At 53.0% G+C, this 26,077-nt stretch overlaps 1 protein-coding gene across 1 annotated transcript; it reads left to right on the top strand.

Moving 5' to 3' along the window:
• The first annotated feature begins 666 nt into the window (after positions 1-666).
• Positions 667-26,077, top strand: LOC148812634 (uncharacterized). The gene is made up of 17 exons (XM_088908529.1): positions 667-1,307; positions 1,393-2,193; positions 2,559-2,699; positions 3,269-3,974; positions 4,108-4,230; positions 5,000-5,122; positions 5,990-5,994; positions 7,189-7,271; positions 7,337-7,361; positions 7,587-7,733; positions 10,600-11,379; positions 12,030-12,242; positions 12,626-13,196; positions 22,111-22,196; positions 23,566-23,712; positions 23,846-24,553; positions 24,662-26,077. Exons 1-17 carry the CDS (start codon positions 914-916, stop codon positions 25,150-25,152), a joined length of 5,544 nt encoding a protein of 1,847 aa, XP_088764655.1. The 5' UTR covers positions 667-913; the 3' UTR covers positions 25,153-26,077.

The following is a 26,077-nucleotide window of genomic DNA, read 5'->3' as shown; positions in this document are numbered from 1 at the left end:
TCAGAGAGACTGGGGACTGGAGAGAGATGCGTGAATATTTTCTCAGCACAGAGAGCACAGTTGTCAAAAACGAGCAGACACTCAGAGGTGCTGTAATGGGTTATTAACTACAGCGTCTGGAACTGAAGACGTCCCCTCTCCTCACCTCTGTGTGCGGTTCTAATATCTCCACAGAAATCACTACCACCCTGACGGGGACTGTCATTCACAGACAGGGGTGGTAGTTCATTCCTGATGTCCTGATGTCCCCCGATTCAAGTCCCGGTTGTATTTTCTCTAAAATCTGTTTGTGTTGAGCTCTCTCTTCATGCTTGTGCAGTTAAAGGAAGAAAGTACAGCGGTTTTAGACTCTCTCGTGCAGATCCAGAGATTTCCTCAGAGAAACTGGGGACTGGAGAGAGACACAGTAAATTCTCAGCAGCACGGAGACTAACTGCTCAGTACAGTGATTGGATCGTCAGGGGTACAGGAATGGGTTAATAACTGTCGGGATAAATATGAATTCAACTGCTCCTGGGCAGCTCCAGAGATGTGCCGATTCTTCCTCTCACACAGGAGGAGGAGGAGCAGACGGGTAAGAAAACGACTCCGGCGCAGATCCAGACTCAGAGATTGAATATTTACGAGCTCAGAAACCGCGCTCTCCGGTCCCGAGCGGTACGATCGAGGATCAATAACCTCAAAATTAACAACAACATCAACAGGGTGTTCCTCCAAAAAGAGTAGGGGTGTTACCCCGGTGTCCTGGCCAAATTACCCCCCTGGTCTTTACCCATCATGGCCTCCTAGTAACCCCCCTCTCTGAACTGGCTTCATCCCTCTGCTCTCCTCCCCACTGAGAGCTGGTGTGTGGGGAGAGGACTGGAGCATCACCCAGGTGGGGCTGCACACTGGTGGCGGTAGTGGGATCCCCATGACCTATAAAGAGCTGCACACTGGTGGCGGTAGTGGGATCCCCAGGACCTGTAAAGAGCTGCACACTGGTGGTGGTAGTGGGATCCCCATGACCTGTCAAGAGCTCTTGACAGGAATTCAGGGGGAAAATTTGGCCAACCAAGCGTCACATCCCTTCATATCCTTGGAGATCCTCAGAGACACCCCAGAAAACCCCAAGAAGCTGTACCCTCAAGGCAAATCAAGCAAGCCCTTCAGTCTCACTCAACAACGCGCTCTGCTCTCGCTAACAGAGACTCGTGGGCTGATCATCATCGATCATCAGCACCTGACCCTGAGCGGCTCTGGACAAGATCGCAGACAGGGAGAAGAGCCGCTCGATCTCGAGAGGAGAGAGGGAGAGATGACGACAGGTGGGCATCTTTCTGGGTGGCCAGTGACCCGAGGAAACTCCCTGTAGAAACCCTGCACCCCCCTCTCTCTCTCTCTCTCCCACAGGGTGGAGGAAGCCTTCCCAGAAGGCACCACGGCGGCTCCCGGAGATCAGGATGGTGCTGATGGGAGAGACGGGAAGCGGGAAGCGCTCGGCCGCCAACGCCATCCTGGGCAGCGAGGAGTTCCTCAAGGGGAGGAAGCACTACGCGGTGAAGAGGCAGCGGGAGGAGGCCGGGCGGCGGGTCACCGTGGTCAACACACCCGGCTGGCGGAGGAGGAGCCGGGCCCCGGGCACGCTCAGCCCGGAGCACGTCAGGCAGGAGGTGGCGTTCGGGGTGTCCCTGTGCCTGCCGAGCCTCCACGCCCTCCTGCTGGTGGTGCCGGTGGACTCGCCATTCACTCCCTGGCACAGGAGGTCTGTCCTGGACCACCTGGAGCCCCTCACCGAGGGGGTCTGGCGGCACACGCTGGTGCTGTTCACCTGGGGGGACGCCCTGAGGCACACGACCATCGAGCAGCACGTGGCGAGAGGCGGGAGGGAGCTGCAGTGGCTGGTGGAGAAGTGCGGGCGTAGGTACCACGTCCTGGACGGCAAGAACCGGGGCGACCGCGCGCAGGTGGAGGGGCTGCTGGCGAAGATCGAGGACATGGCGGCGGCGGCGGGGGCGGGGACGAGCGCCCGCTACTTCACGAGAGAGCTGGAGGGGCGGTGCGGCCAGTGGGAGCGGGAGCTCGGGGCCGCGGACGCGGAGCAGCGGAGGAAGGTGGAGGAGGGGCTGGCGCCCAGGGGGCCCGAGCTGCAGGCGGAGCTGCAGCACTTCGTCAGGGGCTGGCTGAGGAAGAGTCTCGACCCGCCACCCAACGGTGAGTCGGAAATCGGCTGTTTATGCGAAAACATTATCATAAATCTAGTTGGCCCCACCGAGATCAGATCTCTTCCTATGATGCTGTCTGTGTGGAGCCTGCACGTCCCCCCCCCCGTGTCCTCCCACAGTCCACAGACGTGCGGGGGCGGTTATTTGGCTTCTGGAGTGGTCGGACCTCAGTGCGAGTGTCCCTCATCCCCCTGTGTGTGCCGGACCGGCACCAGGGCGTATTCCGCCCTGCGCCCGGTCCGAAAATGCCAGTTCAATGTTCTGCAGCGTGCTCGGTTCTCTGGAGACCGCAGCGAGTCGTCCCTCCGACCGGGACCCCTGCCTGCCGCAGTGACATCCCGTTTCCCGTTTCAGTGAGCGGAGTCCCCCTGGCCCCGGGGGGGAGGCAGAAGAGACGGGAGATCGCGGAGCTGCGGCAGGAGCGAGAGAGCCAGGCAACGCCGAAGGAACGCTCCCAGACTCCGGGTGGAGACAGCCAAACACCACCCCCACTCAGTGAGTCCAGATCCCGGTTCTCCCGGTACGATCCCACGCGTGTGTGACCGAGCCCGAGCCGCTCCACCCCCCTACCGGTTCGTCCCGCGACGCCCCTGGGCGTGAAACGCGGGGCTCCAGTGTGATGCCACAGGGAACCAGCCGCGCGAGCTACCGGGTGACTGACGGGGGGGGTCCAAAACGATCCGGTTGGGGGAAACCAGGAAGCGGTCCAAAACTCCATACCCTGGGTGATCCATCCCCGCACAGAGACCGGGGCCGAGGAATCAGGAGCACGGGAGTTGAAATCCGGCTGCTCCGAGCCCCGGACCCAGAGGGTCAGGACGCCGGGGAAGGAGACCTGCCCTCGGGCGACCCACGAGGGTCAAACCCTAACCCTATCCCAGCAGGCCACCGTTTACTAAGGCCAAAAGGATGTTTGCCCAGAGTTGACCAAGGCGTGGTCATTGGGGGTACATAAGGGTGGTACCCTCCCCCCTTGTATCTCCACTCCGCGCCGGTGCATCTTCAGGGTTGGTCTCAGACACGCCCAGGGGGGCTCACAGTGCTCTTGTGTTCCTGTTCTCCAGCGGGCGAAGGTGCCGCCCCAGAGACGAGCCCCGCAGAGACCCCGCCTCCTTCCATGCTGTCCAAGCTGAGGGGCGTCCTGGAGGAGATGGTGCAGAGAGACCTGGAGCAGCGCGAGAAGCTGGAGAGAGACGTGGCGTCCCTGCGGGAGGAGTGGGAGAGGGAGCGGAGGGAGAAGGAGGAGAGGGATCGGGAGTGGAGGGGAGGGCTGGAGGAGGAGCTGCAGAGAGAGAGAGAGGAGAGGCAGAGGCTGGAGAGGGAGCTGGAGGCGCTTCGGGAGGAGAGGAGCAGGGAGCGGGAGGCGCTGAGGGAGGAGAGAGACCAGAGACAGAGGCTGGAGCGGGAGATGGAGGGAACGAGAGAGGAGCAGGAGCGGGAGAGGAGCGAGGGAGAGGAGAGGAGGAGGGCACTGGAGGAGGAGCTGAGGAGCGAGAGGGAGGGGAGAGAGAGGCTGGAGAGGGAGAGGAGCGAGGGAGAGGAGAGGAGGAGGGCACTGGAGGAGGAGCTGAGGAGCGAGAGGGAGGGGAGAGAGAGGCTGGAGCGGGAGATCGCGGACCTGAGGGAGGCGCGGGAGAGGGAGAGGAGCGAGAGGGAGGAGCTCAGGCGGCGCTATGAGGAGAGGGCCAGGGCGGAAGAAGCCGCTCACAGGAACGTCCTCCGGCAGATCCGAGCTCTTGCGGAGCAGCCCAGCAGGGCGGACGAGCTCCCGTGAGCAGCTCGGGGAGAGAACAGCTGGAAGACAGTCGATGGATGAATCCCCTTCAATTAACCAATTAACCAATTAACCAATGACAATTGCTTAGCAGTTAGAGTCGCTAACGATATTGCTTGGGGCACGAAGTGGGGATCACTGTCCCCCTGTACCGGCGAAAACTGCTGTAAAACTGGACCCCTACGCGGTAGCAGGTTGGATATCAGGCACGGGGCCTGAGGGACTTGGAATCGTAGTCAAAGGGAAGCCCAGGTCAGGAAGCCAGAGGATTCAGGAGTCGGACAGCAATCAGGTAGACGTGAGGACATCGGCTAGGGGCTCCGCTGGGATACCCAATACTGAGCCCCTTAAGTATTCTTGGAACCGGGACGTGTGATGGTGATCGAGGGGTCTGATTGGCTAATGAGTTTCTCTGCCGGCTTGTTTCTGATTATGGGGCGATTTAAGGTGGGGGGGGGACTCTGGGCACTTGGGGAATGACAGCCCCCCCCAGCCCCCTCCATGAGACCGGCCAATCAGATGTGAGGAGGGAAGCCGAGCAGGGAATGCTGGGAAGGAAAGCGGCTCCTCTTGGGAAAAACGCGAAACAGCAAAACTCTCGTCTGCCCCCCGAGAGCCACTCGTCTACCTGTCTGTGGGGACAGAGCCGATCTGGAGTGTAGGACCCTCGCAGTGTGTGTGTGTGTGTCTGTGGTGTGTTACAGTTGTGCTTAAAGGTTTCAGGTGACTCAAAGCTACTCAAAACCTCTCGCCACACACTTGTTACTCACAATTCGCTGATTTCTTAAAAATGTTCGGAATGCGCTTAATCAAAGGCGCTCGGTTATATACTTTTCACTTAAAACCAATTGCCACAGACTTATTAAAATTGTCCGCAGTCTACTTATTGCAGAAAACTGCTGCCTTTATACATTGTGACCTGTGACCTGTGACCTTCTGCTTATTACTCACGATTGCAGTGTTGCATTCTGGGCACAGAGGGAGGGGTGAACAGCTCACGTCTTTGGCCTCTGTGTTTCAGTTGGACTCCAGCCCAGAAGGGTTTTGGGGGGGAAGGGGGGAGGGATGTCAGATCCCGGCTGGTGGAGTTTCACGATTGCAAGACCAGAGGAAACACGCAAACTCCCCCGCGGAACGTGCTGCGGTCCGGACTCCGGCCCAGGAGCTCGAATCAGCCCGTCTCTCCTGTAAAACCTGTTTGTGTAACTCGGCCCCCACGTCTCCCTGTGAATCACAGTCTCTTCGCCCGGCGAAATAAACTCATGCCATTTCTCTGTGTCTGTCGTGTCATGCGTTAGAGTCTTTCGTTCCGGTCTAAGACTTCGGACAACAGTTATGGGATTTGCTGAGCTGGCCTGGTTTTCTCTTGCCCTTGGCTTCCAGTCTGGGGTGGGACTAACAGTCGGGGGATGGTGTTGTAACCTCAAGTGGGCGCTCCAGCGTGGATGAGGTTCTAGTGAATCAGAAAGCCGCTGACAAATGAGGGCAAATATAATCCCGGAGAGAATCCAGCCCCCATCCTGTCCTGGGACGCAGAGAGAACATGCGAACTCCCCCATAGGTGGTGCTCCGCCTGTCCTGTACTGTGCAAAGTGTGTAAATCTACCTTATTCTACACAGAGGTTCGGGTTTATTTTGATTGAGTACATTTAAGAATAGGAAGAGTAAAGTACAGTCCTTTTGAATGTGTCCTTCATCTCTTATAAACGTATATATTCATTATATACAGTGTATATTAGAATTATATTATATTATTATATTACACAGTATATTATTAATATATTCAGTATATTCATTATGTATTTGTACGAAGTCTCATATTAACTACCGAGGAAGGATTTTAGCATTGACCTTTCATGAAGTAATAAAGTGACTATCTGCCTTTGCCCATGTGCCTTTTCTGCTTAGCAACAGTATAAAAGGCTCATTCAAGCCCGTTATATGACGTAAATACCACAGAACGTCTAGGTCATTCCCCACCTTCTGTTTACGTACTCCCTTCTGTCTGCAGACAAGGTCAGATCGCTGCTTGACAAGAACGCGGTCAATCGCAAGGGAGTGTTTCGCAGAGAGGAAAAACAGCTCCTCCTCTGGAAATTGCGAACGAGCTGTCCGGAGTGAATGTGCTGTATAGACCTCACTGCAGTGACTGTCTCTGAGGAGAGGCTGCTCTCAGATCTGCGCGATTGTATCCTCCTCATGCGCGTGAAGAAGGGACTCTGCATGAAGAGCTTTCTTCGACACTGCGTTAAACATTCATTTCTTTCCCTTCTTTTGAAATTATGGAATGTGAGCATGCCCAAAGGGGTTGGGCTGCCAGCTGACCTTGGACCCCCCCAGAGGTTTCTTTTCTCCTTACTGAGGAGTTTTTGGTTCCTCTCCTCCGTTGTCTTCGGTTCTGTATTGACACAATGTCTGGTCAATTGCATTGTTAAGGGCCTTGGGGCAGCCTTGTTGTGGAAGGCGCTATATAAAAATACACTGACTTGAAAAGAGCTCCCTCTCCCGGGCCAGTTTGTTCCACGGGTCTTTCCGTGAGACACAAGAGGAGAAAATGAGTTAATGAGATCCAGCTTTCTTTTCACATGCCCCTCTGCATGTTGAGTGGTTGCTCATGTAGCGCCCCTGAAGAGGGAAATGATTTAAAAAATCAGCTCCTTGTTTCCTCATCAGTGGCTTTCATGCGAATGAGGAAAGGCAGCGGGAACCCCCTCTCGCTGTGTTTCACAGACATAAACAGTAGATTATCGATTAAAACTGTAGACTCTACGGGTAGAGAACAGATAGAAAGACTGAACACAATAACATCCCGGTGAAAACTATACGGAAGAACAGCGTCCATTACAGCCCATTCCACTCACCGGCGTGAAGGGGTTACAGGAAGAGTTCGCAGCAGAAGCGCGAGGAGAATGTTCTCGCTTCTCCACATTCCTCTCGCAGACAGGAACAGCCGCTCCACCTCAGGACGCCCAACACAGACGGCCGCTCTCGCCCTCCGGAGAGGGTGACCCTGCTGTGGTGCAGTCCTGGACGGATCCCGACCTTGATCTCACGGCTGGGGGGGTTAATTCCACTGTGGAATAACCCTGCTGTGGTTTAGTCCTGGGGTAGGATCAACTGTTGTGATCTACTCCTGGAGAAGAACTGATCACTGAGGACGAACCCTGACCTTCCATCAGCCTGTTGTTTAACAACCCTGCTGTGGAATAGACCCTCAACGCCTGTGGACTCATCCTGACCTGCTGGGAGTTAACACGCAGTCCCTGAGGCCGAAGGGAACCAGTGTGCAGCAGGTGAGTGCCTTTCTCTGTCCTGCGTCACCCAGCTTAACGCTCTCCTCTGCCCCTCCCGCTCACAGGCGCCAGGACTGGGGGTCTCCTGGAGTACAGTAAGCTGCTGTGGAGGGTCCACTGCCTCTTCAGTGCGACTCTGTGTCTCGGGGCTCCCTAATGTGACTGAATCACCCTCTCCGTCCACAATAATCCGCTTTCTTTCACAGAAACACACAGTGGACAACGTGCGGCTGGACTGAACATCTGGAGGAGCCGGTGACACATCTGGATCGGTACCCCCAGCTGCCCGGGGTTCTGCGGGGGTTCGTGACTGAGTCCCTGGAGGTCTGGAGCCCAGAGAGAGGAGGGAGACCCCCGAGGCTGAGGGGGACAGAGACGGGAAGAGACTCTTGCTCTCCAGGGGGGAGAGAGGAGGGACAGGAGGAGACAGAGAGAGAGAGAGAGAGATGGCCACAGCTGGGGGTGAGTTTCTGGTCTGTTTCTCTGTCCTTCTGTTGCCCTGAGACAGTTCTTCTGCCCCGGGAAATACCCTCCTTCTGTCCCCAAGTAAGCCTTCACCGCGCAGGCAGTCAGAATCAGGAGGGAGCAGCTCACGTCTTTAAAACTGGGGCCGAGGGACGACTTACAGAGCCAGAGTTCTACGATCCTGCAACGATCCTACTTGATAACTTACTGTATGAAGGTCATTCTTCCCTTCTGCCATCAGACTGTACAACGCACCCACCTTGCGTCTGGGCAGAGGCAGCACTGACAGGGACCCGTTTCTGGACTGAGCAGTAAACTGACTCATCTGTTTTTTCTGTTTACTGATGTTTTTGGTGCAATATATGCCAGGGACCCGTGCAATACATTTATGTATGAGCAATACATTTATATTTATATTAATATCTATATTTATATTCATAGGTACAATACGATTTTCTGCGTACTGTTCTGTTCTGGCTTGTTCTGTGTGGACTGTGAGTAACTCTTCTTAGTGCACCCCTCACTGTACTGATTGTATTCTATGTATTGTATTATTATTATTGTATCATTCGTCACACTGTGGCTGTGTTGTCTGTGTTAAGCTGCTGCTGCACTGCAATTTCCCTCACGGGATCAATAAAGTCTCTCTCTATCCATACCTAGTAACCGATCTATAACCGATAACTACTGCCCAAATCGGCTCACAGCGCAGAAGGATTTCGGCAGGGACGCAGGTTGATAAAAAAGTACCTCTTTAAATGCGGGACTTTTGGCAGGATGAATTCGGCACAACAGCAGCACAGCATCATCCAAACGAGTAAGGCAAGAGCCGTCTTCCTCCTCCCCCCCCCCCCAGAACAATGAGAACAGGTCGGTCTCTGCAGCAGACGAAACCCGACTATACTTCGACTGTCCTGGAAGGGCTTGGGAATCCTGGGTCCCCTTAGAAGCCTCAGACATCCCCCCCTCCTCCTTTGTGAAAATCCCTCCCTTTGCAAATTAAAAACAGCGACGTCACCTTCCCAGTTCTCCTGCTCTGACACCAACTGGACCACTGGGCAGGCGTGGCTGTGGCTCAGGCCGCTGTCCAGGTTTCTCTGGCGAGCTGATTACTTCTGATTGCTCCCTCTCTCCTCCCTTTGAAGACCCCGAGCTCCTCCCCTAAGCTCTCACGGGTGTGACGCACAACAGGGCCAATTTCCCAATTAAATCTGAAACGAAACAAATCGCTCGACTTAATTCTCCCATGAGACACTTTTCGTACCTTACTCACAGTCCAGAACACACAAAGAACAAACCAGAACAGTACACAAAAAGTTGTATTGCACAATCTAAATCTAAATCTAAATAAATAAATATGAATATAAATGTATTTTGTTGCACAGGTCCCTGGCATATATTGCACAAAAACGGTTGTAAAACAAAAAGATGTAGCAGTTTGCTGTTCAGTCCAGAAACAGGTCCCTGTCAATGGCGCCCCTGCCCAGACGCACAGTGGACGCGCTGCACAGAGAAACCGAACCTGGGCCAAACTCGGGACATCCGGACCCTCAACGCTGAGCAAGGGGGAAAGGGAGACCCGGAAATATATACCCCCAGACAGAGAGACACCGGAAGGACATGCAAAGCACAGGGAAACTAGGGACAGGACAGAGCAGGAGCGCCCTCCAGCTGTACTTTCGGTCTTTCCTGCCCCAAAGCCATCTTCTGCTTTATTAACGGACCAGCCCGAGGCGCCCGCTATGTGAGCGCTCCCCTGTTCTCAGTAACCCGATGTGTCGCGGAGTCTCTGAACCTCGAGCACGTCATTGAACCTCACGGGCCAATGAGCTCTCACACTGTGACACTCTGAGCCCGCCTCCACTGCCAGCTCTTCAGCCCGGTTTCGTCCTCCCGGGCTGGACCTCGATCTCGCGGGTCTCCCCTTTCCACCGGTAGGAGAGATGTTAGGGTGTCCCCATCAACTACAGAGGTACAGAGACACCCACTCTCGGTTCCTGGAATGGATTTGACGAGGGGGTCGGTATTGACTATTAATCAAAAGCTGTTCCTAAGAGCTCACCGAAGAGGAGCCCTCTTCTCTCAGTGTCCCTGAATTTGCTGCAGTGACCTTTAATACAAAGGTCTAAGCCAGTACAATAAGGTTTATAAGCCAGAAGCCATATTACCAAGCAGTTCACCACTGAAGCTCAGCAGGTAAATTTCCCCCCTGGTCTTTACCCATCATGGCCTCCTAATAACCCCCCTCTCTGAACTGGCTCCATCACTCTGCTCTCCTCCCCACTGAGAGCTGGTGTGTGGGGAGAGGACTGGAGCATCATCCAGGTGGGGCTGCACACTGGTGGCGGTAGTGGGATCCCCATGACCTGTAAAGAGCTGCACACTGGTGGCGGTAGTGGGATCCCCATGACCTGTAAAGAGCTGCACACTGGTGGCGGCAGTGGGATCCCCATGACCTGTAAAGAGCTGCACACTGGTGGCGGTAGTGGGATCCCCAGGACCTGTAAAGAGCTTAGAGTGGAGTGTCCAGGAAAGAGCTATATAAGTGTGAGGAATTATTATTATTATTAAGAAAATGAAGCTGGCGGTGGTATATGGATATTTTAGACACGTTACAATTTTATTGACATTAAAATTCACTGCAAACTGTTTCTCATTGTTTTAACTTTTAAGAATGATGGTTTTGTGTTTTGATTGAATTGATTGGGTCAAGGATGTGAAAGGACTCAAGTCTCTATACAGTCATACTGCCCCCTTGTGGAGGTGAGGGACTGGGCGGTACTTTCTGATTGAGTGGAATTGATCTGTGCAGCTGAGCTGTCAGGAGTGTCCCAGCTCTAACTGTGCTCTTCCTCTCTGACAGGGGTGAGAGTCCCAGCTGCAGGAACACAGGAGGGACCGGCTGATTCCCATGGGGCACCACAGCGTCTCTCAGAGATCAGGATCATCCTGCTGGGAGGAAGGCAGGTCGGGAAATGCTCATCGGGAAACACCATCCTGGGCAGAGAGGAGTTCAAGACGGGCAGGAAAACGTACTGCGTGAGGAGGCAGGGGGAGGTGGCCGGGAGGCAGGTGACGGTGGTCTACACCCCTGGCTGGAGGTGGAAGTGGTGGGCTCCCGCGCAGGCCACCCCAGAGCACATCAGACAGGACATACGCTGCAGCGTGTCCCTGTGTGCCCCTGGACCCCACGCCTTCCTCCTGGTGATCCCTGTAGGCTCGCCGTTCACGGAGAACCACAGGAGATCCGTGGAGGAGCATCTGGAGCTCCTCACGGAGAGGGTCTGGAGACACACGATGGTGCTCTTCACCCAGGCACACGCTCTGAGAGACACGACCATCGAGCAGCACATCGAGAGAGGAGGAGAGGAGCTCCAGTGGCTGGTGGAGAAGTGTGGGAACAGGTATCATGTTCTCAACAACAGGTACAGGGGCGACCGCACTCAGGTCACAGAGCTGCTGGAGAAGATAGAGGACATGGCTGCGGGGACGAGTGCCTGTTATTTCTCGGATGAGATGGAGAAACACGGCTGGAGGGACAAGGAGCCCAAGGGCAGCAGGAGGAAAGAGCCGACGGCCGAAACGGCGAAGCAGCAGTTTGTCAAGAGCAACATGAGAAATAGCCTGGTCCACCCTCCCAACAGTGAGTCTGATCGACACGGCAGCACCCTGTCTCGAAGAGGGGGAGAGAGAGCGAGCGAGAGAGAGAGATAGAGAGAGAGAGAACGAGAGAGAGAGAGCGAGAAAGAGAGAGAGAACGAGAGAGAGAGATAGAGATAGAGAGAGAGAGGGCCGCGGCAAAAATGGCGCTCAACGACGGGGAAGCAGAGTCACACAGACTCACACACACACAGACACTCAGACTTGCACACATAGTGACAGTCACTCTCACACACACAGTGACAGTCTCAGACACACACACACTCTGCAGCTTGGGAGAGTTCAGGAGGAAGCAGGGAGAGTTCAGGAGGGAGTTGTGAGCTGTGACAGTTCAGGAGGGAGCAGGGAGAGTTCAGGAGGGAGGTGTGAGCTGTGAGAGTTCAGGAGGGAGCAGGGAGAGTTCAGGAGGGAGGTGTGAGCTGTGAGAGTTCAGGAGGGCGCAGGGAGAGTTCAGGAGGGAGTTGTGAGCTGTGACAGTTCAGGAGGGAGTTGTCCATCCCCACTGGTTCTGAAAGCACAACTTTACTCAGGGGAACTAAGCTAATAGTCAGCAGCTGGACCCAGCGGTCCATCGACTGGGACTCTGCCTGTTCCAGCGACACCAGGGGAACCGCTTCCTGCCTCCTGTTTCAGTGGCGCCGGGGGGGAGGCAGGAGAGACCGGAGATCGCGGCGCTGCGGCAGGAGTGGGAGGAGAAGCTGCTCAGGAGGACCCAGGAGTACGAGGAGAGGCTGCAGAGGAAGGAGAGAGAGATCCAGGAGAGGTTGGAAGCAGAGCTACACAGAGCAATGAAGGAATTCACTCGGAACCGGAGCAGAGCGCAGAGCGTAGTTCAGCCCCCCAGCTGTAAGTCTGGACCCCTACACCTTACAGTACCCTCTCAGGCTGTGCAGAGAGCAGCGTGGATTATTGAGACCAGAAACGGATTTGGGGGCAAAATCATCTACTGTGCGTCGCGTACAGGTCCACCCCCCTGTAACTGCCCTATTCAGATTTTATAGTCACAAAGTCAACCCTAACGTGCAAAGATAGTCACACAAAAAAAACTACATATCCCAGCAGGCCACAGTTTATTAAGGCCAAAAGGATGTTTGCCCAGAGTTGACTGGTGGATATATAAGGGTGGTACCCTCCCCCCTCGTATCTCCACTCCACACCAGTGCAGCTTCAGGGTTAGTCTCAGACACGCCCAGGGGGGCTCACAGTGCTCTTGTGTTCCTGTTCTCCAGCGGGCGGAGGTGCCGCCCCAGAGACGAGCCCCGCAGAGACCCCGCCTCCTTCCACGCTGTCCAAACTGAGGGGCGTCCTGGAGCAGCAGCAGCAGAAACTGAACACAGACCTGGAGACACTGAGAGAGGAGCGAGAGAGGCTGGAGAGGGAGAAGGAGGCACTGAGAGAGGAGAAAGAGAGGCTGGAGAGGGAGAAGGAGGCACAGAGAGAGGAGAAAGAGAGGCTGGAGAGGGAAAAGGAGGCACTGGGAGAGGAGCAAGAGAGGGAGAGGAGACAGAGGGAGGAGACACACAGGAGGGAGATGGAGGAGCTCAGGCAGCACTATGAGGAAAAGGCCAGAGAGGAGGCAGAGAGACACAGAGAGACTCTCCAGCAGGTCAGTGTGTCGACAACACAGTTCACTCCAGCAGGACAGGAGCACAGGAGCTGCAAGAGGGAGATCGAGGAGCTGAGGGAGACAATGGAGAGGTACCGGAGGGAGACTGTGAAGCTCGGACAGGGGTGCGAGACACAGGCGAGACAGCAGGCAGAGGGCAGTGAGAAACAGCCCAGTGTGGTCGAAGCCCTCCTGTAACCAGCCCTGGTTAATGAAGTGCAGGGTAGGTGATTACGTGTCTCGATCAACCGTCCAGGCAGACAGGGTGGAACAGGCAGATGCAGGAGTCGAGATCACGGGACAAAGGGAGGAGAGCTCTTTATTCCGGATCACCTAACGAGGCCAGACTGCAGCTGCGCATTCGGACCTCGTTAAGAGACCTTGCTCTTTTGTCAGTTTTAGGAAACTGATTTCCCTCGAAAAGCGTCCCTTGGTTAAAAGCAGGCCTCTACTTGTTGGCCGATGCAGTTTTCGAGCGAGGAGACGGGATCCCTTTCGTCTGGTGGTGTCTGGGTTGGTTTCACCGCAGGTTGTATTCGGGTTAGTTTAGAACGTATCTTAGCTCTTACTCTGGGCCACTGTCGGCATTATTTAAGAGTCTGAATCCTTTGTAAAACAGTCTTTGGATTTCCTCGGTAGTTATGTGTCTGAATCATTACTCCTCTCCCCGAAGCTGTGCCAGAGAACGAAGACGAGATCATTTACTGGGTGGGGGTTCGGATGATTTAGCTTTAGGGATTGATTTACCTACCCGGTCATGTCCTGATCTCTGTTGTTTTGTCATTATCCTTCCCACTCGTGACAACATTTGACTGGGGAGCACGGCTGGGGCAGACGTGCAGCTGACATCCATCTTCCTGCATGTAGAGCAGCTGGAGCGCCCTGCGGCACAAACACGCAGAGCACGCGGAGCAGTTCCTGACCATTTAGGCATCCGTGGACCATTTACCCAGCATGCCTCTGCGTGGCGGAGGAAACTACGTTACCCAGAAACACCTGCAAGAACTGGGGGGAGGCATGCAGACACTCTCCAGGATCCAAATACATAAAGGTCTAAATAATGAGGAAAAGAAAATATCCAAATCAACACTGAATATGTCTAATAAAGGATTGTTGAACTAGAGGTTTGTTTCTGCTTCTTGTGTTGGGTTTGATGCCAAGACTGCTGACTGAGCTCCAACCCCTTCTGTGTGACTCCAGGTGACTCCACTTCCTCACTCACTTCACATACCTCCATATCTTTTCTCACACTATCTATCCATCTCTTTCTAGGCCTGCCTCTTCCCCTGTTACCTTCCACCTCAAATTCCATTACCCTCTTTGTTACTTCCTCAACGTCCCTCCTCATGATATGTCCATACCACCGTAACCTCGCCTCTCGCATCTTCTCCACCACATCCACCACCCTACATCGTCTACGGATTTCTTCATTTCTGATCTTATCCTTCATTGAAATCTGCAGAATCCATCTCAACGTCCTCATTTCAGTTCTTCTCATCAAGTTCTCTTCCCTCTTTCCAACTGCCAAGCATTCAGCTCCATATAGTAGTACAGGTCTAATCACAGTCTTGTACATTTTGCACTTTAACTTTCTAGGAATTTTCCTGTCACAGATTATTCCAGTTATTTCCCTCCACTTGTTCCATCCAGCTTTCACTCTTTGTTTTACTGCCTCCAGTGTTTCTCCTCCCTTTACCAGTTTTGATCCAAGGTATTTAAAGCCATCAACCTGTTTCAGTTTTCCTCCATTTGTCTCCTCAACATTGGTCATAGTATCTCCTCTTCTCTCCATTACCATTATTTCAGATTTTTCTGCATTCATTTTCAGTCCACCCTTTTCCAGACTCCCCTGCCATTTGAACACTTTCTCCTGTAGTTCTACTTCTGAATCTGCCATCAGTGCCACATCATCAGCAAAGATGAGTTCCCAAGGCACTTCTGTTCTTACCTCCTCTGTCAGTGTGTCAATAATGTTTATAAAAAGGAAAGGACTTAGTGCTGATCCTTGGTGTACTCCAACTGTGATTTCAAACTCTTTTGTCTCGCCCCGTTGTGTTCTCATCTTCGTAGTTGCATCTCTATAGGCTGCTTGAACTAACTTCACCATGCTTTCTGGTACTCCTTTCTTCCTCAAGCACCAATACACCACCTCTCTGGGCACACGGTCATATGCCTTCTCCAAGTCCAGAAAGGCCACATACAGCTGTTTCCCTTCCTCTAGTGTCTTCTCCTGTAACTGTCTCATCACAAAAATGGCATCTGTTGTGCTTTTCCCCGCTGAGAATCCAAATTGTGAGTTGTGGATCCTGACTATCTTTCTGAGTCTCTTGTCCAGAATTTTTTCCAGGATTTTCAATCCATGTTCCAGAAGTTTTATTCCTCTATAGTTTTTACACTCCATTGGGTCTCCTTTCTCTTTGTAGATGGTAACCATACTGCTTTTTGTCCATTCTTCTGGAATTCTCTCTTCCTTTGCAATATTGTTTAGCAATCTCGTCAGCCACTGAATCCCCTCTTCATCGAGGTTCTTAAAGTGTTCTGCTGCTATTCCTGATGGTCCAGTTGCTTTGCCCACTTTCATCTCTTTGATAGCTTCTGTCACTTCCTTTACTGAAATTTCTTGGATTGGTCCACACACTACGTCTGCCTCCACTAGGTTCTCCCTCTCATTTTCTACATTTAACAGATTTTTGAAGTACTCCAGCCATCTTTGCTTGATCTTTTCTTCTTTAATCAAGACTCTGCCTTCTCCACCCTTGAGTACTGCCACCCGGATAATATCTTTTTTCTGTCTCGCTCTATGTTTAGCAGTCTTGTAGATTTGGTCCTCTCCTTCCTTTGTTTCAAGTTTCTCATACCATTCTTTCCAGGCTCTTTCCTTTGCTCTTGCTACACTTCTTTTTGCTACCTTCTTTAGTCTCTTATATTCTTGTAATTCTCCAGTGCCATCTTTCAGTGCCTTGTATGCTTTTTTCTTTTCCTTCAGTGTTTCCTGAACTTCCATATCCCACCACCACTCTTCATTTTCCCTCGGTCTGCCTCCTCTTGTCTTTCCACAAACACTGGTAGCAGCCTCTTCTAGGATGTGGGTCATCTCAGTCCATTCTTCTTCAACTGAAGGCTCCCCTGTTTCCTCTGTGTTGTTTTTCATTTCTCTCACCAGCCTGTTGAAATCTACTTTGTTTTCTCTCAGTTTCCACACTTAAGTTCGTGCTGGGTGTTTCCTCTGCCTTATTCTTCGCTCCTTCAATATTGTGATGTCCATCACCAGTAGCCTGTGTTGTCTGGTAACAGCCTCATCATAGGGCAGGACTTTAGCATCTTGGACTTTCGCTCTATCAGTTCTTCTCACTAATATGGAGTTTTTAATGAAAGTTCGGGAGGAATGAAGGCAGCCGCGCTCATTCGACACAGCTGCTGCAATTCTCACTAATCCTGACGTAAGCAACCGGTCTCCATAAATATCAAACGTCACCCTCTCCTCTTCCTCGTTCGTTTTCTGCATGGTTTGTTTTCGCCTAGCTCAAATCCGTGCTCCCTTCTCATGGATCTACAAATCCGCCGCTCCGATGAAGACCTTTTCTGCAGCGCAGGAGACTCTCCTACCCTTCTCGTCCAGTCCACCCCCCACAGCTCCCCTCACCTCCGTCTCATCGCCTCCTTCAGCCGCCGTGCCACATCAGCGCCGCTCATCTCCCAGCCAGTCCTCACAAGATCCAACTCCTCGCCGAAGACTGCGTTCCGCCGTCTTAGTCCCTCTCTCATTACAAACCCAGCCTTCCCGTTCCTCCACGGCAAAATCTCCAGACAACCCCGGCTTCTCTTGAGGATGTCCCTGCTGCCGGGCTTCATGCACATCGGCCCCCCCTTCTCCTGGATCATCTCTCGCGATTTCCAACCGGACCGTAGCAAGCCTCCAGAGGATACTTCGAAAACATGGCGTCCATTTTAAAAGAAACGGTTCCAAAAAAAAAAAAAGCTCCGTTTTCCCTGTACTTAACCGCAGTCTACACAAGGAAACATCAACTCCCCAGCTTCCCCCGGCGCCCTCTGATGACATCACCCGCGCCGCCGCCACTCATCCCAACGTGAGGACCCCGAGGCCGCCCACGCCTCTGCCTGTCGCATCTTCTGTCTTGTCTTGTCCTGATATATCCGTGTCTGTCTCTTCTTCCAAGCAATCGATTCCTCTGCTGAACAACTGCACCTAGCCTCTTCCACCCAGCCTCCTGCCCCCTTGCTGCCGAGTCTAAGGCCCCAGGCTCACGCCCCCCCCCCCCCTTCTCCGCTTAATCTAATTTCTGCACTCTCCTCTGTCTCTACCTCCGGCGTCCAACACGGCTCAAGCTCCGCCAGCTTGGTGCCTTCGGCCCCGGTTTCCTTTCTTTCGGCCCCGCTGCTGTCTCCACGGCCCGAAGGCCAGCTAGTAAACGACCCCCAGCTCAGCCGGCAGGCGGCCCTTACCCTCCCCCACCCCCTGGCGTCCAAGACGACTCGGCAGCCTCCTCAGTCCCTAACGCAGCCTTCGCCCCCGCTTCAATTCGTCAGCAGTCTTCGGCTTCCATATCCCAAGCCACTGAGCTTCAGGCCCCAGATCCGTCAAACCCCTCCTACCACAACCTGCTTTCCGCTCTTCTTCTCTCCTCATCTTCTCCCTTCCCCGGTGTCCAACACGGCATCCGTCATCCCATGCCTTCGGCCCTGGATTCCAATCTCCCCTTTACTAAGGACTTTCCTCTCCGAACAGCTGTTCCTCTCCCAGCTCCTCCTAACACACTAACGTTTAGTCCTCCTCCCATTCCCTTTTCACTCCGGCAGCAAATTCTGAGGTGCGGACGTCAATCTAGCTCACCTTCTCTCTTCCTCCACTTACAACTCTGATTCTAGAACAGTCGACTGCGGCTCGATTTCCGTTACTCTCAAATCTTCCGACCCTCACTCTGCTTCAGTCCTTCGAATTTCCGATTTCTGCTTGGCTTTCAGCATTTTCTGCGACACCACGTGCTCCGCCTTTCCCCAACGTCGTCAGGAACTCGACGATTACATGCACAGCATCCCCGATCTATCTGTCCTTTTCGAGGGCTCCCTGTTCTACGATTACCATAAGCAGTTCTTGGCCGAGGCCGCTGCCCGCCTACTCCAACGGAACCAGCGCACCTACTGGGGAGCCCTCGACATTGAGCTTTACTGCCGCACTTTCACCGATGTCCAAGCCATTTCCTTCGACTTCTGTTCCTCTCGGACACATTCATCAAATCTTTGCCCAGATACCATCCGCAAGCCCAACCCCGACTCCGCCCCTTCTCCCCCACAGCATCTATTCTCCCACCAGGTCTTCTTCAAACCTTCCCGGTCCAAAGATGTTCGCGGTCGCCCCATCATGACGATCAGAGGCCAACAAATTTCCAACATCTTCAATTCCTCTACACGTACCTCTCCCCTTCGTCGCTTCCTTCACATTTGCAGCTTCCGTGGCAAAGCTCATGCTCACTCTGCCTGCCCCTGCCGGCCCTTCCATGCTCGCTCCACCTTCAGCGTTCCCAAAAGACTACTGGCTTTTCCGTCTACCCCAATCGACATCCCCGCTCTTGCTTTCGGCCTGCTCCGTCACCCCGACCCCTCTTCCACCCACATCTTACTCGACGGCCTTTCCTTCGGATTCTCACCAGGCCCGTGCACACTTCCTTCTTCCTTCGTCTTTTGCAAAAATTTGCAATCTGCCACCGCCGATCCCCAGTCCATTGATTCCTTGCTAGCATCCAAAGTCGAGAATGATTTCATGATTGGCCCACTTGACTCTTCCCCATTCCCCGCATACCACATCAATCCCATCGGCATAGCGGTCCGTCTGGGCGCCTGGCTCACTAAGGCCAACATCTCCAGCGCCGTTAAAGTTATGCCTCCTGACCCAGACCTCTGGCACCTCTTCGGAGTTCATTGGTGGAACAAGTTCTTCGCAGTCCGCCTTACCTTCGGACGTAGGAGTAGCCCAAAACATTTTCGGTACCTTAGCCGAAGCTCTCGGCCGGATCCCCTCGAATAACTATAAGCTTCCTTTTCTCGTCCACCTTCTCAACGATTCCTTACCATAGACTTCCTCACACCCCACCTGCAAGAGCCTCCTCCACACTTTCCGTTTTTAGGAAACTAGGGGTACCCCTTGCCATGGACAAAACAACTGGCTCCTCTCATATAATCCAATTCCTCGGGATCACCCTCAATCCCATCAATTTCTCCGCTTCCCTGCCTCGCGACAAAATCGACAGGATCCAGATGTATATCTCTATCTATTCTTCCGCCAAATTTCGCACAAAGAGGGAACTTCTCTTTCCGCTCGGCCACCTCAATTACGCCATGCGTATCATCCCTCAAGGACGGTCTACCTTCTCGACCTCGCCTCTTCCGCGCCCTCTCTTTACCGCCACGTAAGCCCTTCAGCCAACTGCAAATCCGAGCTCAGGCTTCGGCAGCTTCTCTTGGCCAACTTGAATAGCATATCTCTTTTCTACGATGACCTCCTCTCTGACACCGAGGATATCCAGCTTTTCACAGACGCAGCCCCCTCAGTCGGTTTCGGAGGCTATTACAAAGGCCAATGGTTCGCAGCCCCTTGGCCTCCTGATTTCTTTCCAATCCCTCTCGCCAACCAGTCATCGGCCCTGTTAGAAATATTTCCGATTGTCGTTGCTGCTTCTCTTTGGGGCCACAATTGAAAACAAAAAACCGTCCTCATCCATTCGGCCATCCATGCAGTAGTTCATATAACCAACAAAGGAAGGTCTTCATCCCAATCTATCATGAAATTCCTCTGCTGCCTTAAATGGATTTCTCTCACACATCAATTCATCCGCGTAGCTGCTCACATTCCAGGCCACCTTAATGAGATAGCTGACTCTCTCTCTCGCTTTCAATTCAGGAACTTGGCACCAGATGCGAGACTGAACCCGTGCACAGTACCTCCCTATTCGGAACTCGCGTTCCTCTGAATCATCCTTTCCATCGCGATCTCCAGCTGGCCCAGCAAACTATCCTCTGAGGGATCGCCCCTCGAACTCTCAATTCTTACTGCACTGCCTGGAAGGGCTTCCAATCCTTCCACCTCTCCACGAACATAAAATTCCGTTCTTTCGACATTTTCACCGTATCATCCTTCGTTTGCCATCGTAGAAACTCACTCAAGCTACGAGCATCCACCACCAAAGTATACCTGTGCGGCATCCACTCCTTTTCGGCACGATCTGTCCATCCCTTATCCACCCTCAAATTACTCTCCTTAAAGGCTTTCAGTGGCTTGAAAACCACTTCCGAACCTACGCGCACCACTTACCTCAGACATCCTTGAATCCTGCCTCAACGTTGTCAGGTCAGGTTACCACTCACCCTGGGTCGACCGCCCTCTTGAATCTTTATTCTTGTTAGCCTTCTTTATCTTCTTAAGGTGCTCCGAAATTACCTCTAATTCCACATCCTTCGATCCTTCTCCTCAACCCTGCTTATCCAACATCTCCATCTTACCTTCCGAGACGCTGACCTTCTATCTCAAGAAAAGCAAAACCAACCAACTCAGATCCGCCACTCTCACCTATTATTCCAAACTCTGTTCCTACATAAGCCCTTACGAGCCTCTATCCCATTACGCACATCTTCGCACCTCTGCCGGAGCTTCGCCTACTGCCCCTCTGTTCGCAAACGAGACGGGCCGCATCATGATACCCTCCTAAACAATTCTCCGGGCACTCCTTTAGATCAGGGGCCGCATCCTCCGCCGCTCGCCAGGGCATACCCGAGTATCTCATCAAGCAACTCGGCCGTTGATCCTCTGAGGCTTACCATGCATACATCAAAACTAACCCCGGTATCCTCAAGCAGGCACTTTCTCTCCTCAGCTGAATCGGCCCAATAATCTTTTGTTTTTGTTTTTCTGCACTGGTGACTGGGGGTCCCGCTTGGTTCTTTTGGGGGTCCTATCCTCCCCGTCCAACGGCCGGGAGGTTGGCCCTCAGCCAAGCGGGTTACGCCAAATCTCCACATCACAATAAACGATTCTAATTTCTCCCAAGCTTTCGGCTGCTGTCATTCCTCGTGAAATGTAGTCTATTTGGGTATGGCCTCCACTCCTGTATGTCACCTTTTGCTCACAATTCTTCCTGAACCCTGTGTTCACTGCAAACAATTCAAGAGCTTGGAGTGTGTAGTTGTACTATATACACAGACACATTATATATACTATATACACAGAGATGTATATAGTTCACAGGGGTATCTAGTACACAGAGGTGTACAGTATATACTGTATATAGTTCACAGGGGTATATAGAATATAGTTCACAGAGGTGTACAGTATATACTGTATATAGTTCACAGGGGTATATAGAATATAGTTCACAGAGGTGTATAGTATATACTGTATATAGTTCACAGGGGTATATAGTATATAGGAAACAGAGGAGTATGTATATATATAGTTCACAGGGGTATATAGTATATAGTACACAGAGGTGTACAGTGTATACTGTATATAGTTCACAGGGGTATATAGAATATAGTACACAGAGGTGTACAGTATATACTGTATATAGTTCACAGGGGTATATAGAATATAGTACACAGAGGTGTACAGTATATACTATATATAGTTCACAGGGGTATATAGTATATAGTACACAGAGGTGTACAGTATATACTATATATAGTTCACAGGGGTATATAGTATATAGTACACAGAGGTGTACAGTATATAGTACACGGAGGTATATAGTATACAGATTCAGATTTCCCTTAGTGTTTACAGTCTTTAGAAATCAATCACTTATACCCATGTTGTTTTAAGGTTGTAGTAAAGGTTCAGTTTTTCCAGAGGTGCCACAGGCCTTCGGCTGTGTTGTCTTTTGACAAGCTGTTATTCCTCATGACTTCAACCTTAACGACATGCCTCCTGATGAGGAATGCAGCCCGACCAGTTCCTCTTGCGAAGAGCTTCACAGTGCTCCGTGGAGTTATCGAGTGACAGGCGTCCTCTTTCACCTCGTCGTGCCTGAGGAGACTCGCAGGACGAGCCTTCGCCTGTGTCTGACAGCGTCTCCTCTGAGTTCGTCCCCGTGAGTCGAGTCAGGGACGAGCCGATAAAGTCACAGTTTGTGTGATTGAAGACTCGGGGCTCTCGGGATGGGAGTCTCTCGGCGTTGCTGGAGTTGGTGAGTCAATTCAGAGACTGATCTCAGTTCCTCTAGTGCAGATCTAGAGATTTCCTCAGAGAGACTGGGGACTGAAGAGAGAGACAGTAAATCCTCAGCAGCACGGAGACTAACTGCTCAGTGAAGAGATCAGATCATCAGAGGTACAGGAATGGGTAAATAACTATAGGAATATATCGATATAAATACAGAGTCTGATCTCAGTTCCTCTAGTGCAGATCTAGAGATTTCCTCAGAGAGACTGGGGACTGAAGAGAGAGACAGTAAATCCTCAGCAGCACGGAGACTAACTGCTCAGTAAAGAGATCAGATCATCAGAGGTACAGGAATGGGTTAATAACTATAGGAATATATCGATATAAATACAGAGTCTGATCTCAGTTCCTCTCGTGCAGATCCAGAGATTTCCTCAGAAAGATGTGGACTGGAGAGAGAAACATGAATATTTTCTCAGCACAGAGAGCACAGTTGTCAAAAATGGTCAGACACTCAGAGGTGCTGTAATGGGTTATTAACTACAGCGTCTGGAACTGAAGACGTCCTCTCTCCTCACCTCTGTGTGCGGTTCTAGTATCTCCACAGAAATCACTACCACCCTGACGGGGACTGTCATTCACAGACAGGGGTGGTAGTTCATTCCTGATGTCCTGATGTCCCCCGATTCAAGTCCCAGTTGTAATTTCTCTAAAATCTGTTTGTGTTGAGCTCTCTCCTTCATGGTTGTGCAGTTAAAGGATGAAAGTAGCGATTTCTTCTCATGAAAAAACACACAGGCTCTCAGGACAGGTGATTTTCCGAGTATCGGGTGAGTAAAAGGTGTATTAATAGACATTTTTCCAGTAAGGGGTTTTCAACCAGGTAAACGGGTTGCGAAACAATCTCCGTTTCCTGCTCGACCTCATTCCTTCTTTATCTACCTGGTACCATCTTAGTCGTACGCCTGCTAGCTGTCTCCCGGAAGACAACTGGAGTGCATTAATCCTGGAATAGAAAGGACTTCAGTGGGTTATTCCTTGAATAGAATAGGCTGTTGTGGTTTGGTCCTGTGTGGAATAAACCTTCAGTGGGTTATTCCTGGAGTAGAGTAGGCTGTTGTGGTTTGTTCCTGTGTGGAATAAATCTTCAGTGGGTTATTCCTGGAGTAGAGTAGACTGTTGTGGTTTGTTCCTGGTGTCAATTTAACTGCTGTGGGGGGGTGTATTGCCTCTTCAGTGCAACAGTTTGTATCTGAGGTCACCCAGTACTGCTTGTCTGAGTCCTGTGGCTCCCAGAATTAAACTAATCACCCTCTCGGTCCACAATAATCCGCTTTCTCTCACAGAAACACAGAAACACACAGTGGACATTGTGCGGCTGGACTGAACATCTGAAACATCTGAGTCTCCGGAGGTCTGGAGCCCAGAGAGAGGAGAGAGACCCCTGAGGCTGAGGGGGACAGAGACGGGAAGAGAGTCTCGATCTCCAGGGGAACAGAGGAGGGACTGGAGGAGACAGAGAGAAATGGCCACAGCTGGGGGTGAGTTTCTGGTCTGTTTCTCTGTCCCTGTCTACAGTCAAACTGTCCTCAGAGACACTGTCCTTGTGTACCGACAGAGAGAGTGAGACAGCAAGACTTCTGAATTATAAACCGAAACCCATCTCTCTGACAGGGGAGGGACAGGTGGATTCCCATGAGGCACCACAGCGTCTCTCGGAGATCAGGATCGTGCTGCTGGGAGGAAGGAAAATCGGGAAATGCTCATCGGGAAACACCATCCTGGGCAGAGAGGAGTTCAGGCCGGGCAGGAAAACGTACTGCGTGAGGAGGCAGGGGGAGGTGGCCGGGAGGCAGGTGACGGCGGTCTACACCCCGGGCTGGACGTGGAGGTGGTGGGCTCCCGCGCAGGCCACCCCAGAGCACATCAGACAGGAGGTTGTGTACAGCGTGTCCCTGTGTCCCCCCGGCCCCCACGCCTTCCTCCTGGTGATCCCTGTAGACTCGCCGTTCACGGAGAACCACAGGAGATCCGTGGAGGAGCATCTGGAGCTCCTCACGGAGAGGGTCTGGAGACACACGATGGTGCTCTTCACCCAGGCACATGCTCTGAGAGACACGACCATCGAGCAGCACATCGAGAGAGGAGGAGAGGAGCTCCAGTGGCTGGTGGAGAAGTGTGGGAACAGGTATCATGTTCTCAACAACAGGTACAGGGGCGACCGCACTCAGGTCAGAGAGCTGCTGGAGAAGGTCGAGCAGCTGGTGAGAGGAAATCGTGGCCAGCATTTCACGCCCAAATCCTACCAGCAGCTGGAACAGGAGCTGGAGGCCCTCAAGGAATTCAGGAGATGCCAGAGCATGACGGGACTCCCTCCTAATAGTGAGTCGCCAGGCAGTAGTAATGGATCGCCGAGACACTGATGTGGCAGTCAAGGGGAAGGTGAGTGCTGTCCAGTGACGGTGATGGTGACGATGTGCTGTCTTGCAGTGAGCGAAGGAGGAGCTCCAGAGAGCAGCCCGGGACTGTCTGAACTGCCGGAGGAGCCGAGGAGAGAGAGGGAGCTGGAGGCACCGAGAGAGGAGAGGGAGAGGCTGGAGAGGGAGCTGGAGACACCGAGAGAGGAGAGGGAGAGGCTGGAGAGGGAGCTGGAGACACTGAGGGAGGAGAAGCAGGGGCTGGAGAGGGAGCTGGAGACACTGAGGGAGGAGAAGCAGGGGCTGGGGAGGGAGCTGGAGACACTGAGGGAGGAGAAGCAGGGGCTGGAGAGGGAGCTGGAGAGGAGAGAAGGAGAGGCGAGGGAGAGGAAGAGGAGCAGAGCGCTGGAGGAGCAGCTGAGGAGAGAGAGAGACCAGCGAGCCGGGCTGGAGCGAGACCTGGAGAGGCTGGAGCGAGAGGTGGAGAAACTCCGGCTGCTCCCGGCGAGGAACGGGGGTCCTTCGGAGCCCCAGAGATGGGGCCCCTCCAGAGAGATCCTCTAGCTGTGGGGGACAGAGCTGTGAGAGACCCTCCCTCGTCCGTTCCTGTGGTGGCACCTGCGCCCTGCGAGGGGCAGGGGGGGTGCAGGTCAGCGTTCAGCCTCGATACGACGTCACCCAGCCCCGCAGCGAGGGGCTCGTCCAGGCCCCAGTCTGTGCGTCTCTGCGCTGTCCCTTCCTGTGACGAGACACGCCCCCCTGGGACAGTGTCCTGGAGCGTCAGTGGCCAAGCGGTCGGTCCCTGAGTGTCACGGACCCGCATACCCCACATGGCTCACACGGGGGCCGCCGTCCTGGGGGGACCGGCTGGGAAACGGAGGCTCAGAGGCAGAACAGCGCCGCCCACTGGCCCAGCAGTCTTCCTGACAGACTCAATCTCCCAGCGATCCCCGCTGTTGTCCAAGGGGGCAGGCTGGAGGCCGTCCACAGGTCATCCGCAGGTCAGCGCCCCTGCTGGTCATCGACAGTGCAGCAGCGCCGCCTGCTGGCCCAGCAGTGACACTTCCAGCAGGAACCTGGTTGCATGTCGGGGCTGAGGGGCGGTCCTGTCCAAGGCGTTGCTGCGGAGACTGCGAGGCGGCCAATGATGTGTCTACGGCGACTCTGCAGGGCGGGAGCAGGCGAGGGGGCCTGGGTCAAGGGTCAGGGGTCGGGGGTCAGGCGAGAGTTCTCCTGGAAACCCCAGCAGTCCTCTGGGAGAGGGCGTGGGAGCTTAATGGTTGATCTAAAGCTTGGAAATTGGCGTTTATCACATCCTACTCTGCAACCTTGACTCTATTTCAATATATCTTAATTTTTTCGATTCTCTCGATGTGCTGTCCCGTCTCTTCTTGGCGAGAAAAGCTGACAACCACCGCTGAGTGCTGTATTGTTGTGCATTGATCAATAAACCTTGATTGATTGAATAAAAGGTTGCTTTTTCCCCAGA

The sequence above is a fragment of the Atractosteus spatula genome, assembly GCF_055471065.1.
Source record: "Atractosteus spatula isolate fAtrSpa1 chromosome 10 unlocalized genomic scaffold, fAtrSpa1.hap1 SUPER_10_unloc_2, whole genome shotgun sequence".
NCBI lineage: Eukaryota > Metazoa > Chordata > Actinopteri > Semionotiformes > Lepisosteidae > Atractosteus > Atractosteus spatula.
Note: the sequence above shows the minus strand (reverse complement) of the source record. Positions and strands in the feature narration are given on the sequence as shown.